This window comes from Microtus oregoni, unplaced genomic scaffold (assembly GCF_018167655.1).
Source record: "Microtus oregoni isolate MIOR12 unplaced genomic scaffold, Mior012 000006F_ref0000085, whole genome shotgun sequence".
Lineage (NCBI taxonomy): Eukaryota > Metazoa > Chordata > Mammalia > Rodentia > Cricetidae > Microtus > Microtus oregoni.
This window is the reverse complement of record NW_024543065.1, coordinates 26,180,983-26,196,738: the sequence shown is the minus strand read 5'-3', so window position 1 is coordinate 26,196,738 and position 15,756 is coordinate 26,180,983. Positions and strand designations below refer to the sequence as shown.

At 44.3% G+C, this 15,756-nt stretch overlaps 1 protein-coding gene across 1 annotated transcript; it reads left to right on the top strand.

Moving 5' to 3' along the window:
- On the top strand, nt 1-15,437 carry LOC121449613 (sodium-dependent glucose transporter 1C). Its single transcript, XM_041654175.1, has 4 exons — nt 1-470; nt 8,395-8,563; nt 12,243-12,359; nt 14,178-15,437. The coding sequence occupies exons 2-4, from the start codon at nt 8,398-8,400 to the stop codon at nt 15,104-15,106; spliced, it is 1,212 nt and encodes a 403-aa protein (XP_041510109.1). The 5' UTR covers nt 1-470; nt 8,395-8,397; the 3' UTR covers nt 15,107-15,437.
- The last annotated feature ends 319 nt before the right edge of the window (nt 15,438-15,756 follow it).

The window sequence follows — 15,756 nt, the reverse complement described above, 5'->3', positions numbered from 1 at the left end:
TTCTCACTCCTCCCACTCTTCAACTGGACTTTGGGAGCTCTGACGAGTTGGAACCTCTTTTTCATCACGTGATCGCACAGGCTTGTGCAAGACCGGTCTTGACTGTCTTCCTCTTTCAACACAGTATTGTACGGAATCCAGCTTTCCTTGACCTCATTCTGAAAGGTCTCCAGAGGAAGGTGACTCTGGGTGGAATCTCCGGGCCCAGAAGGACTGGAGCTCAGAGCCCCTTAGGGATCTGCCGAAAAGCTTGGCGGCAGAGGCAAGACCAGTAGCCTGAAGTGGCCAAGCTGGAGTTGGAAGTGGAATTCCGTGAGTTCGGGGCTGCGGCTGCCTCTCAGCGGCTCCTTCAGGCCGAGGCCCCTGCGCAGAATGGACAGAAGGCGCCTACCTCCCGGAGGAGTGGCCGGACCAGGAACGTGCTGCGCTGGGTCTCCACCGCGGTCCTGTATGCCGCCTTCCTGGGGCTGGTGAGAGCTGACGCTGCACCCCTCCCAGGCTGGGGCACGAACCTCCTGCAGGCGACCTGCCCTTCCCAGCTGGACTCTCACCTTCGCTCCCTGCACGTTCTGTGACTGGGCACTTCCGGCCCATCAGCTATCTCATGGGGGCTAATTGAATCACTGAGGGTTTCTGTCCAGTTCGAAACTGATTGTGCTGTTTTCTAACTGCAGCGAACTTTCCTGGCGTTGCGTGGGTCTGCAGCCACTGCGCTCTAACTGTAACTTACTACACAATAAACTGGCGTTTCTAGCGCTTCTATTCTGGGTGGCCTTCCACTTGGTTTTGCAAATAGGAAACAGGTCCAAGAGGAAAGCGGCTTCTCTTGGCCACACAGATGTAGTGAAACCGGAACGAGTCTCACTCTGCACACGATTCTTTTGAAATCAGCTCTGCAGTACTTTAAATGTTTTCTTAGAGCAAAACGCCACATTGGAAGTGATTTAGCCAATCCCTGGGTGAACTGTGGGAAATTCCCTGTTACTTGGTCATTGTGATCTGGGGGAGCTGTGGGGTGGGGTCGCCCATGAGAGAGCTATTTTTTCTATCTTTGATAGTCTCTCAAAACTGACTGAATCCTTAAACCCCGAAAAGCTTTTCTGTCTCCACCGTAATTGATTGATCTAAACGGAATCTCCATCCATTGCATGGTTCTGCTTTCTTTGTTCTTGTTTACTGCTGAAACCACAAAGGCTGGCTGAGAGGAACATTTATGCCCCCCCCCTGGGGTGGGGGCGGGGCAGAGTCTTGCTATATAGCCCAGGCTGGTTTCAAATTCTGCATTCTCCGCCTCAGCCTCCTGGGCACTAGAATTATAGGTGTACACCACCATGCCTGTCCCTGTTTGTATCTCTTGAGTGGGTTTGACACATGGGGAGATTACTATACCACGAAACTTCTTATGGCTGTCTCTGTGAACCAAACTGAACATAGTCAAATAGAGTTCAAAGCCTTTTATTCCCTGCTATTGGTCAGAATTCTTGTTTGGGTTGTCATGGTGACCTAGGACCACAGCAGGCTGTGAAAATCACTGACTTGCTTCTTGTAGTGACCCACCTGGTAACACATCATGGGAACCTAGAGACACACTTAACTATCGTGACCAAAAAGTCTGGGACAGCCAGGCTTGGCCCCCACCATTCTGGACGTCAGCAAACCACCTTAGCTGCTCCCACAAACATTATGCCTTTCCTTCCTCTGAGACGTTTCCCCAAGCATTCATTCAGCAACAGCACTATCAGCTCTTTTATAGATCTGTTTAGTGCTATCATCACCATCATCATCATCACCATCACCATCATCACCATCACCATCATCATCATTAGTGCTGTAAACTGAACCCAGCGTCTTGTCCATTCAACACGCATGCTCTTGCACCCGAACCACACCCAGCTCCTCAGCCATCCTTTTTATTGCTTTTTTTCCCCTACAGGGTCTCACTATACAGCCCTGGCTGATATGGAACTTGCTATATAAACCAGGCTTGTTTCAAACTCATAACGATCCACCCGCCTCTGCCTTCTGGGTGCTGGGACTGCAGGTGTGTGCCACTGGTCAGCTTCACTGCTCCGGTAGAGCAGTGAAATCCAGGCAGAGTCAGCTACAGCATTCTGTTACTCAGCAACACACACGAGCCCACAACACGGGCAAGAAGATCTACAAGCAAATTTTGTTCCACTAGTTGATGGACATGAATGTTCTCACCACCTCTCTGGGTGCTTCCTACCTTCCCAAGAGCAGATCTGATCTACTGCAACACACTTTTCCCCAAACTGAAATCTTAGCTTCAAATAATGCAACAGCACCACCTGCTGCCCAGGAGAATCCAGTTTAGGAATCCTAGCTTCAGTGGGAGCTCAGTTGTTTAGCACATTTTTGGAACTAATTTTAGCTATTGGCTGCTTTGGTATGATTGTGGGAGGTCTAAAAACCTTATGAAAAGGTCTTCAGAAGGCAAGAGAGAGCCAGATCAAATAGCAAGTTCTGAATGAACAGGAAAGCTTCATTGAATGGTCTCTAGGGACTGAAAAACATGGCCATCTAAGGGCATTTGAGCAGAACTCAGTTAAATCTGTTTGCACCTAGTTTTTTGTAGCTCTTTAACATGGCCCAGTGGAAAGCGGATTTTGTGATCCATTAGCCGGAAGTCGTGGTGAATAAGATCAGTTAGTGGAAACACAACTTATCGACTTAGTGATCCCATAGATGATCCGTGCGTGGCCTTGTGTTCTCAAGGTCAACCTCTCATAAATGTCACTCAGAATAGTGTCCTGTATTTGCTGGGAAGTTGGGGCCGTATTCCCAGCGAATGTAAGAGGCACAGAGCAGTGATGTCCAGCATATCAAAGAGAGCTTTCCTCTCTCTGGGATTCACCGTGATGGCACAGAAACATGGAACAATGTTGGTCATTAGTGGCAGTGTTTCCTGATGTGAAGGTATTGTTAGCCTTAAACCCAGCAGCTGGAGCTTTCTGATTTGTTGCATGGCATTAGCTTTGGTATAGCCTCCATGGTGCTGAGTATCTTCCTGTAGGGAAAGGGATGGGCTCAAGACAGTCGGTGATGGGGAAAGAAGAGCAGGTTTTGCAGAAACAGATCAGTCTTGATCCATGAGCTAGGCTGTTGCTACCAAGATATCCTCTGCTTCTCAGGAGAAACATTCCTAGCCAGGGTTGCTATAAGTCCTGAGAGCTGTCAGTCTAGGTCGGAGGGCGCTGATGCTTTGATGCGTAAACACTGGTGTGGGCTCTTCCAACAGTCAGAGGGAGCCACTTATGGTGTTGTTTCTAAAGACTGTGGTTCAGGATCCAGGTCATAGAAGTTCACTGACCTCTGTTCCCTGGTGGATATACTTTGGCCTTAACTACTGAGTCCTGTCACACTTCGTGTGAGTGGAGTGGGAGATACCTGGGTGCTATCACAAGGGGTGCAGTCTTGCAGGAGCTATGTCACAAGGGCTAATAAAAGTCTGTGGGAGCAGATCCAGTTGCCACCAATTGCTGATGCCATTGGCAGGCCATCTGGTCAACCCAGGCTTGATATTGCTGTGTTTGGGACACTTGTGTAGTGAAGCCGGTATGGCTGTAGCTGGAGATCTCTTCAGCATGCCCGACGAGGGAAGCACCTTTTTGATAACTGTAGCTATGTATAGCACTAGCCGCTCTGCACAGGAAAGCTTCCATCACCTAGGAGATAAACACCGAAAGTGGCCAGTGAGTGGATCCACCCAAAAGTGTTCAAATCATCCAGGAGCTGATACAGTGTTCCTTGAGGTTGTTTTTTGATTTTCAAGACAGATTTTTCTGTAATTTTTGGTGCCTGCCTGGAACTAGCTCTTGTAGATCAGGCTGGCCTTGAACTCACAGATATCTGCCTGCCTCTGCCTCCTAAGTGCTGGGATTAAAGGCATGTGCCATCACTGCCTGGCTATGAAAAGCAATATAATTTCTAAAAGGTCAGGAAAATATCAAAAGTTTAACACATTGTTCGGACAGAATTGAATATTATAGTGAATGAAAAATAGTTTTTTATTTAGCCGAAATGATATTAGTGCTTCAAACTGAATTTCAAAAATCTCATAAATGTGGAATAACCTTAGTTCTTTTAGTACTGAAGGCTTAGTTTCCTTAAATGATTTTCAAAACATCACAAATACAGCATGAAACAGGAAATCATGTTGTCCACTTCCTGTGACTCTGCCTGTTGGGCCAATCACCTCAAATGCAACAATACCAAAGCAAATCCTTCACACTTCCCATTGCGCATCAACCAACACACCAGGAAACGAGAAGACCAAATCCTAGTTTTACAGTGAGCCTTAGCAGTGATGCTCAGTTTCTAGAAAAACTTCCGAACAATTCTCATCTACTCTCAGCCAGCTTGTCCCAGAAAGTTGTTTTCTGAGTTCTTCTTCTACGTACTTCCTGCAATATTCTTACCCGTTCTACTTTGGCCTTATTGTTCTTAGTTTAGCGCAGCTACCCTGCTTTAAGACAGAAGAACATCCATTTTTCCTTTGATAATGTATCTGCATACTTTACACTGTTCTTGCCTTGGTGACTTTTCTATTGCCATGACCAAGGCAACTTATGAAAGAGTTTATGTGGGGCTCACAGTTTTGGAGGGCTGGTCTGTGACCATCATGGCATGGCAACAGGCAGGCAAGCATGGTGCTGGAGCAGTAGTTAAGAATTTACATGTTGAGACAACAACCACAAAGCAGAGAGAGAGAGAGAGAGAGAGAGAGAGAGAGAGAGAGAGAGAGCAGAATTGACAGCTTCAGCTTTGAAAACCTCTAAGCCCACTCCTAGTGGCAGACCTCCTCCAAAAAGGCCACACCTCCTGATCCTTCCCAAACAGTTCTACTAACTGGAGACCACGTACTGTAAAGCATGAGTCTATGGGTGCCATTCTCATTCAACCTACAACATTCCACTCCCTGACCCCCATAGACTCATGGCCATAGAATAATATAAAATGCATTTAATGCAACTTCAAAGGTCTCTATGGTCTTGTACACTCTCAACACAATCTGAAAGTCCAAAGTTTCTTCTGAGACTCAAGACAAACACTTAACTGTAAAACCAAAAAGCACATCACATACTTCCAACATACAATGATACAGAATGTACATTACCATTCCAAAATGGAGGACTGGGGCACAGTGAGGAAATACTGGACCAAAGCAAGACCAAAACCCAACAATGTCTCAATGTCCCTCTCTCTCTCTCTCTCTCTCTCTCTCTCTCTCTCTCTCCCTCTCCCTCTCCCTCTCTCAGGCTGGTACCACTCCCTCTCTGCAGCTCTCCTTGAAAGATGTCCCATAGCTCTTGCATCTCCAAAACTCTGTGTTCTCCAATATAATGCAGGCTTCACTTTCACAGCCTTCCTTTCACACACTTTCACACTTTCACAATGGCCTTTCTGACCTCTGTGAAGGGAATCCCCCACCACATGCCTGGCTTCAGCAGCTTTACTTAAAGCTTTACTTTATGATGAAGGAGGAGTCCACAGCCCCTTTACTCCTGTATCCTTCATGACTCTAAAGCCAGAATCATGCAGCCAAAGCTGCCAAGTTCTGCTTCCTTGGTGGAACCTGGCCCCCTCTTTGATTGCATTTTGGGTAAGCTTTCTCTTTTATAAATTGGGAGTTAAACTGGGCGGGGTCTTGTCCCGAGAGCACCACTTCCTCTATTCTATTTCACATCAGGCCTCTTTTTTTTTATCTCTTTCAGCAAAAGCCCTGGCCCAACATTAAGTTTCCTGGTGCTCTTTTTCTCTCCAAATTGTGTTTAGTATTTCTTTTCTCCTTCTTATTCTTTTTAATCATAGATCTTTGTAAAAAACCATTGCTAATAATCAAGCAACTGAGTCAATAGTAGAGCTGTCTTACAATCTCCTCCGCCAACAAATTTAATCCATAACATTTAAATTTAGCCTCAGGTAGGTTCTTAGAACAAGGACAAAATCCTTAGCAAAATATGAAAATGGCCATTAGCCATTGCTAATATTGTTCCCTCTGCATCCTCTTGAGTACTGCCTCTATAGTCCAGATTGCTCTCTGCATTACTGTCTTCCAAGGCTCGCTCACAACATCAAATGCTTTCCTAGTCCAAAGTCCACATGTCTTCCACATTCTAAAAAGAAAAACAAAAAACAAAACAACAACAACAACAAAAAACCCGAGCATGGTCAGGCCTTTCACTGCTATAGTCCACTTCAGGGTACCACTTTTACCTTAATTACTTTTCTATTGATAAAACACCATGACCAGAGCAACTTATAAAAGAAAAAAAATAATTTGGGGCTTGCAGTTCCAGAAGGTTAGGCCATCATGGTGAAGCATGGTAGCTGGTCGGCAGCCATGGCACCATAGCAGTAGCTGAGAACTGACACTGAGACAGCAACCACAGGCAGTCGTTAGGGATAGCTAACTGGGGGTTCGGTGGGCCTTTGAACCCTCAAAACCCACCCCCAGTGACACACCTCCTCCAATCCTTCCCAAAGAGTTCCACCAACTGGGAACCAAGCAGCCCAACATATGAGCCTTTGGGAGCCATTCTCATTCAAACCAATGCACTTACAAAAGTCCCATCTCCTTGTACAATTGCATAAGGCTTCCTGTTTGTAGTAATCTTAATTCATGTATTAGAATTTTAACCTGTATTGGCCTTAGTTTCCATCAATGATAGTAAATGTGCCATTGCCAATTTTATGCTAGTCAGGTAGAGACTGCTAAATCTATTAATCATAGCTCCTAAAAGAAACATGTACCCTTAGGATAACCTAAGAGTCAATGTGGTACAGATATGTTCACTAATAGTCCCAACTATCTTCAGTCTCTGCAATAAAAAACTATGGAGGAGGAAAAATTTTATCACTAGTCCTTTGGTTCCCCCATCCCCACCTTTTTTCCCTTGATCTACATTTCAAGTATTTGTGCAATTTTCCCTCATCCATAATGGTACATTTCTTTTTTAAAAAAAAAATTAAAAAATGTATCAGTGTTTTACCTGTATGTCTGTATACCACGTGCATGCACAGTGCCCATGGAGGCCAGATTATGACATCAGATCCTTCAGAAATGGAGTTAGAGTTGCCATGTGGGTGCTGGGACTCGAACTCAGGTCCTCTGGAGAACAGCCAGCAGTTTTAATCACTAACTGATGTCCCCAGTCCCCAAACTGTACCTTCTTGATGACAGAATGGTAAAATATTCTGACACAGAAGGCAAATCTTTTACAGAGATTTTATCTTCTGCCTGTTTAACTGATCTCCAACGATTGGGCGAAAGAGGCTTAAAAACATGAGGATGAAGTCAGGTGTCATAAGCTGGTTTTCTTGGTTAAAAAATATACAACAGATAAGATTAAGTTGTATAGACCTACAGAAAAAAATGTATTTAATGGTGACAAATGCATATTTTATGTTTTTGTTTAATATTTCATTACTTTGACAAGGCCCCATGTAGCTGAGGCAGGATTTGAACTTACTATGTACTTGAGGATGACCTTGAACTCCTGAAACTTCTCTCTGTTTTGTTCAGTGCTGGAAAGGGAGCCCAGGCTTTGCACATGCTAGGCAGGCGCTCTACAACCAAACTGCATCTCCATCCATATTGTTATTATGATTATCATGCTTATATTGCCATGCTAAGCATCCAACGTAAGCTTGAACATGTCAGCAGCAATTCTACCACTGAGTTATATCTTGAGCTTCTGTTTTTGCTTGTTTTGTTTTTGAAGACATGGTTTCTCTGTGTAGCCCTGGCTGTCCCAGAACCTCGCTCTGTAGATCACGCTGGCCTTGAATCACAGGTCCATCTCCCTCCGCCTCCTAAATGTTGGGATTAAAGGTGTGCACCACCACTAACTAACTAGCTTATCTCCAGCTGCTTATTAACTTATTTAAGAGAGGAAAAAGGCACAGGGATTAAATCATTTTTGGCTGGAGAGATGGCTCATCAGTTATAAACACTGACTATTCTTCCAGAGGACCTGTGTTTGGTTCTCATCACCCACATGGGCACTCACGACCACCAATAACTGTTTCCAAGGGATCTGATGCCCTCCTCTGGCCTCCTGAGGCACTGCACACCACAGTGCACATGCACATAAAACATACACAAACATAAAATAAAAGTATATACATCTTTAACATTTTAAAAAATAATTAAATAATTTTGAAGGGAAATTACTTCTGAAATGAAGACAATCAACCAGAGTCTATGGCTCTGGTAATATTAGTATCATAACTATAAAATTCTTTCTTACTGTGAATGGGCCTTAAAATAAGTTCTTGCTTTGTAACCCACTCCTCACTTTTTTTCTTAGACAAAAATGAAATACATATTATCTTGCTTGCAAGTAAATCTTTCATCTTTTTTAATTTCAGGGAATGACTGTTGCCATATTGGGGCCCACATTTCCAGACCTGGCACAAAATGTGAACCGGAACATCAGCAGCCTTTCGGAAATATTCGTGGGCCGGGCCCTGGGCTACCTGTTTGGCTCTGTGGCTGGCGGGGTGCTTTTCGACTGCATGAATCATTTCTTACTTTTGGGTAAGTGAACATCACCTTTTATTTGCAACTTGACTCTATATATGAAAACTGCAACCTTACTTCAGATTTGACAACAGAACTGGGCAGTGTGGGTATCCTCCCTGGAAACTGGGCATCCATGGTTCCTGTGCCTACCTTAGCCGGTGCAGGGACTCGGTACTGAGTCCTCTGGGAACTCATTAGTCCTCAGGTCTGTGTGTCAGCAATCCTGAGACTCCACCCTCAGGTCACACACTGGTTGACCACACAGTTCTGCATATTTGGAGGTTCCCAGGACCACAGAGGTCAGAATGAGCTCTCCACACGTGGCCGGGCTCTGTGGTGGACCGAACATGAGGAGGCAGGAGATGGTGGTGGGCTGACTATAGGCTGCATTTTGTTTGGGTTTCTCCATGTCAATGAGGACAAACCGACTGCTTTCCCACATTCTGGAAATGATGGCGAACCTCTTCATGTACTCCCTCCTGAATAAACTGATTTTGTTAATAGAATATTCAGAGTCTCATTAGTACTTGTTGAAGAAAGAAAAATAGTTAATTAATTGCTGCAAATGCCACAGCAGGGAGAGTAACGATCCAAGGGAGACAAGAAGGAACTCTAGTCCAACACAGTTTAGTTTAGTTAGCAGGAAATCCAGTTGTTTTTTTAATTTTTATTTATTTATTTATTTATTTATTTTTTATTTCTATTTTGTTGTTGTTGTTTTTTGAGACAGGGTTTCTCTGTAGCTTTGGGGCCTGTCCTGGTACTCACTCTGTAGACCAGGCTGGCCTCGAACTCACAGAGATCCGCCTGCCTCTGCCTCCGGAGTGCTGGGATTAAAGGCATACGCCATCACTCTCCAGCTGCAGAAAATCCAGTTTAACATGACTTAGCTGGTGTTGGTTCAAACTCCCAGAGTCTGACCCTGGGTAGTTTATTTCTTAGACGTTTAAGTACAGTACAGTTGTCAAAAAAAAAAAAAAAAGTTTCCTGGTAACAATGACTTCAGTCCATGTGCACAATAAGACGTAAGGTGTGACTACATCACAGCTCCTTTACAAAGCACACGTGACCTTTTCCATAAAGGTAAGGGTTCCGTAGCTTAAGGGCCTAGGAGAAGGTCTGGTGTGGTCATGGCCATAGAACACGTGACGTCTCCCTAAAGATGGGTTCTTTTGGCTGAGAAACAGTGCTCAAGATAATGGTCTAGGGAGGTCGTACCTGGGGAATTTGGGTGTGGCCCAGTCTTACAGGCAGCGCAGCTCACCAGGCTGCTAACAGTATCGATTCCCAGTCTTCTGGGTGGAAAACAGGTCCCTCAAGTTGAAGAGACAAGCCTGTGTGTTTAACATTCCTGGTTCCCCTCGTGTGTATCTGTGAGCACAAAGACCTCATGCTCTCTACAGCTGTTGCCGAATAAGTGAACAATACCTCCTATTTCCTACGTAAGCTTAAAGATTCTATGTGTGCATGCAGTTTGGGGTGAGAGAATCATGTTCAAGGCCTGTGCCTTCTAATCACGTGCTGTACCATTGAGTTATACACCCACCCACCCCAATCACGTATCTTCTACTTCCCTTGTTATCTGCTACACTCATTTATTTCAAATATCTTTACCATTTTATTCTAACTGGGGGGAGGTATAGGCATGTAGAAGTCGGAAGTCAGTGTCAGGTCAATCACTTGTTAAGGGGTTTGTGACCTGGGAAAATACCACAAACTCAATCTAATTATAATTAAATATTTATTTGAGATTATCTTGAAGGAGGGGTATGGAGAAGGACTTTTAAAGGAGAGAACCACATGAAGACCTTCCATATCTATGCAAGCCAGCAAAAACCGTTCTGTTCTGCCAAGTGAATCAGTTAAGGCAACTGAAAACAATGTTTGTGTGTCTGCATAAGCAAGTTACAAAAGGAAAAAAGGCAGAGGCAGTTAGCTGTATAATAACAAGTAGAGGGTCACTGGTGTACATTTTCAGGTGAGTGCCGTTGAGTTAGGGTAACTGGGAACTTGTCTTCCAGGGCCTGGAGTCAGAGACAAGTGCCTGGTGGGTACCAAGATGGATGCCTAGCATAAAATGGAGCTTCTGTAGCCATGACATCCCGCAGTGATTTTAGAACAAATGAATCAAATCACTGATTCACATTTATGTAGGGGTAACGGTTGATATTTTAATTAAGCCATTCAATCAAATCCCAGCCCCCAATGTGAGTAACCCTTTCTGTCACTCTCTGATTTTAACAGGTATTTGTAATGCTGAAGGAGCTTTGGTGCGCTAATGGGCACCAGAGATAGTCCTGTGTCCCTTTTGACAGAGATAGGGAAATGGCTGCCTGGGTAGAGGAGAGCTGGTTTCATTCGGCCCTAACATTCGGGTCTTTTGTTAATGATTGGGGTAATGTACTCTCTTCTGTAACTGCTTCCCAGATGACTTAGGATGTTGTTGTCAGGCTCAGGAAGGCTGGAATGCTGGTCATAGACCCGGAGGGGGCAGGGTTCATCTTGTTTGCTGTCCATGTTTTGTTGGCCCACCGGAGGCCGGGGAAGCACCCATTGTATTGGAGCCGTCTAGAATGCTGGTCTAAAGCTAGGCTCAAGGCAGTAAGAAATCTCGTTGGAAGCATCTGGTTTACCTCAGCTTTCAGCAAGGTAAGGACAACCCGCAGGCGCTGATTCTCTCCTTCTGCCTTGTAGGTCCTAGGTGGAAAGTTTCTCCACCCTGATAAGCCTCTCTGCCAACCCGAATCAAACCAAATCAAACCAAATTAGAAAAAGCTCAGGTTTAATGGACACACTTGCTCCCAGATGGCTTTCCAGCCCCCAGAGAGAAGATGGAAAAGGAAGATCTGAAAACCACGTGTTTGGTCTCTGGGGGAGGGGGGCAGTTTAAATACCCTGTGGGCGTGGTCTTGAGCATCTCTGGGGAGGGCTCATCTTTGGCAGGTTTTCTCAGAGGTGGAGTCTGGACTGAGGCAACTCCCGGGGAGGGGGCTTGGGGTGGAACTTGCACCCAAACATTCCAGACAAAGTACCTTTACCAACTGAGCTGTCTCCCAGCCCCTTCAGCACATATTTTGAGGAAGGTTCCCTCACTACACCCGCCTTCTACTCACAGGGCTACACTGGATGCTTAGCAAGCCCCAGGGATGCTCCTGCTGCCTCCTTCTCAGCCCTGGGATCACAAGTGTGCACAACTTTCTCTCTGTGTCTGTAAAGATCCCAGTCAGGACAATTCCTGGCAGCAGGCACTTCACTGCATTTATTTCAAAGTTTTACTACAAACTTCTACAACTGCACTTTCTTTTGCCTTTTTGCTACCTCAAATTCCTTTCAGTTTATAAATGTCAAACCTCTAATTTTTTTCAGCCTTATCTTATTTTGTTAGAAAGATATTGTGTTATGTTTATAAATTATTAGCAGTATTCAATGGTACTCATGTCATAGTTTTATATATATATGCATATATATACATATATCATATACCACCATGCCCAGTAATTATTTTAATTACTTTAATTATGTTTAATCATTTAATCCATAAAATAATATAATATTTATAAGATATAACCTGCATAAAGAAATTCTCAAATTATCCAGTTTTCATACGACCTTACTTTCATTTTTGTTTTTAGGACATTGGCTTGACTCTGCATGAATACTGTCTATATAACTGACATTCTCACCCTTCTTTTAGGGATGGCGATGTTGGCTACCGCAATTGGTCTTTATCTTGTTCCTTTCTGCAAGAGAGCAACATTACTGATTGCCATGATGTCTGTGTTTGGTGTTTCATTTGGCGCTCTGGATACAGGTTAGTGACTGGGGGAAGTGGATAAAATTACACTGTCACCTGCAAGGCTTGTGAAATGGCGTGGCCTTCTGAGGAGGTTGTAGGGTCAATCATTTAAGCACACCCTTCTAGCAACTGTGCTTCTTGCCAACCAGGGAGTCAGTTTTGAACAGTTAGTGGATACGTGAACTAGAAGACATTTCCCTGTGAGGGAGTATTGGTTTTCAGTATCCAAATGAGAAAGGATCCCTTCCTAATGGGTAATTACAGTGTAAGTTAGAGGGCTTTCATTTTGAGATAGAATTTGGTCATATTAAAATAAAAAGAATTAATGGCTTATTAGAACAAACTAAGGTTGGAACTGACATTGGGCTGTAAAAGCATAGAAACAGACAGCCAACTAAAAAACACCCACTTTTGAGTTCAGAGAAGCCTATGTTGAGAAGCCTTTCTCAGTCTATGTCAGAGGTTGCTGTGTTTTTGAAAACCTCTTAAACAATGTGTATGATGTTTGTTTGCCCCAAACTCCAGCTTTCTATCCATCCCCTCTTTTCAGTTAGTTGAAAAATACTGGGTGGAATTACGAGTTTGCCTGATTTTTAAAAAGAGTCACAGACGAGATGATTTTTCGCCTTGAAGCTGCTCTGACAGGGTGAGCTCAGTTTCTGGAAGACATTCTTGTCTATTGGAACAGGAGCATCCGGGTCCTAACTGGCTGCTTTGCTCAAACATAAATAATCTCTGGGGGCTGCCAGCTCCAAGTACATAAAACTAAAAATGTGTAATGTGTTTATTAAACTTTGAACTACATTTATTAAATATATTATATTATATAATGTATTATAAACTCTGCAATGTATTTACTGTGTATATTTATCACATACATAGTAATAAGTAAGTGTGTAAACATTACACCCCCAGTGTGGTATTGACTCTATTTTGTAAAACAAAAACAAACAAACAAAAAAAAACTTTGCAGTTGTGTCTGGCTCTAGAAGGTGGTGAACACCAGCCTTTAGGTCATGTCTATGAGACATTACAATGCATAGTTCCTGTTGGTGCATTAGGGATCTTAACCACATAATCAACTCACAGTTGGCATTTGTAACTTAGAACATCTATGATGTTCACACTGTGCAATGCATATTCATTCATTTTCTAATGGCGCTGAATGTAATTGGTCTTTCTTTGGGCTGCCAGTTCCCAAATAATGACACAGAGACTTTTTATTAATTATGAATGCTTGACCTTGGCTTAGACTTGTTCCCAACTATAACTTAAATGAATCATTTCATATTAATCTATATTCTCAAACATGGCTCATTGCCTCTCCTCCATAGTGTATGTCCAAGTTGATTCATCCTCTCTTCTTCCCAGAGCTCCTCTGTCTCCCCAGAAGTCCTGCCTATTCTCTCCTGCCTAGCTATTGGCCAGTCAGCTCTTTATTAAACCAATCAGAAGGCGCCTTTGGCAGAATCACATCTTCACAGTGAACAAAAAGATTATCCCACAAGAAATGAAACATTTTTTTTTTGTTTTTATAAGGTTCTTGAGATTTTTATTTTTATTATTTCTAACTATGCATACGTATTTGTGCCTGTGTATGGGTAAGTACACATGCGTGCAGGTGTCCACAGAGGTGAGAGGTTGCTGCTCCCTGGGAACTGGAGTTTTAGGGGCTTGTGAGCCACCAGACTTGGGTGCTAGAAACCCAGTTCTGGTTCTCTGCAAAAGCAGTAAGTACTCTTGACTGCTGAACGGTCTGTCCATCCCTGGTCTTTCATAATTTTACTAAGTTACTATGTGTAGCAGATGATTTTGTCCATGTTTCATTGGCAGGTGCAAATGTCCTCATCTTGGCTCTTTGGGGGGACAAAGGAGCCCCACACATGCAGGCCTTGCACTTCAGCTTCGCCTTGGGTGCCTTCCTGGCTCCCCTGCTGGCTAAGTTGGCCTGGGGTACAACAGCGTCCACTCAGAACCACACAGAGTCCGACTTTGACCCTCTAATGCTGAACGGATCCTCTGAAGCCAGCCCAGATGCTCTGTTTGCGGTACCCGAGGACATGAATCTGCTGTGGACGTACGCTTCCATCGGCACCTATGCGCTAGTAGTTTCTGTCTTTCTGTTTGGTCTGTTTTGTAAGAAACGCTCAAGGCAGAAAAAATCTGCAGCATCTGGTCAAAGAGTTCAAAGAGCGAAGTATCACAGGGCCCTACTCTGCCTCCTCTTCATCTTCTTCTTCTTTTATGTTGGAGCCGAGGTGACCTACGGCTCTTACGTATTCTCCTTCGCCTCCACCCATGTTGGCATGAAAGAAACTGAAGCAGCCGGCTTGAACTCCGTCTTCTGGGGGACCTTTGCAGCCTGCAGGGGCCTGGCCATCTTCTTTGCCACATTCCTACAGCCTGGAACCATGATTGTGTTGTGCAACATTGGCAGCCTTGCTTCATCTTTGTTTCTGGTGCTTTTTGACAAGAGCCCTCTCTGCCTCTGGATCGCGACTGCTGTGTATGGAGCCTCAATGGCAACCACATTTCCCAGTGGAGTTTCCTGGATTGAGCAGTACACCACCTTAACTGGGAAGTCTGCAGCATTCTTTGTAATTGGTGGTACCCTGGGAGAAATGGCGATTCCTGCAGTCATCGGAATTCTTCAAGGACACTACCCAGACCTGCCAGTGGTTCTGTACGTCTGTTTTGCATCAGCCATATTCACTGGAGTTTTATTTCCTGTGATGTATAAATTAGCCACCTTACCGCTGTAATGTGAATAAAAAGAAAACATTTCAGGGGGTCAGAATACTTTGTAAGTCTGACCATAAAGAAAAGCACAAATGCGAAGATGGAGGGGAGAAAATGAATGAATGAAGTTTGAAGCTGTTGAACCATGCAATGCGGCACTCTGTAGTTGTCTGGGAACCTTTGATGGTCCCCACAGTTGCTCACCAATACCTCTCACGTACATTGACTTGGATAAACAGTTTGATAATCCTCTGTGGAATTCTGTGTTCATTTCTTGTGACTGTGACCAATATTTGACAAGAAACCAAGGAAGGGCTTTTGGGGCTCACAGTTTGATGGTGCACTCTACCATGGAGGGGCAGGCATGATTGCAAGAGGTTCCCTTCATGTATCAGGAGTGTGAAGCTGGGAACCATATTCTTTCACATTTTGGCAAAACAGGAAGCAAAGAGGGACCAAAAATGTGTCCAGGTATAAAATCTCAAGCCCTTCCCCTAGTGATGGACTTCCTCCAGAGGAGCCCCACTTCCTCCAGAGGAACCCAACTTCTTTCAGAGGAGACCAACTTTCTCTAAAGGAACCCCACTTCCTCCAGATGAGCCCCACTTCCTCCAGAGGAGTCCCGCTTCCTCCAAAGGAGTCCCTCTTCCTCCAGAGGAGCCCCACTTCCTCC

What these genes read in the sequence shown, in the direction of transcription:
- LOC121449613 (XM_041654175.1), top strand. Translation starts at nt 8,398, where the DNA reads ATGACTGTTGCCATATTGGGGCCCACATTTCCAGACCTGGCACAAAAT. An exon ending in GAATCATTTCTTACTTTTGG is followed by an intron (nt 8,564 to 12,242) that starts GTAAGTGAACAT and finishes CCCTTCTTTTAG; the next exon opens with GGATGGCGATGTTGGCTACC. An exon ending in ATTTGGCGCTCTGGATACAG is followed by an intron (nt 12,360 to 14,177) that starts GTTAGTGACTGG and finishes TTTCATTGGCAG; the next exon opens with GTGCAAATGTCCTCATCTTG.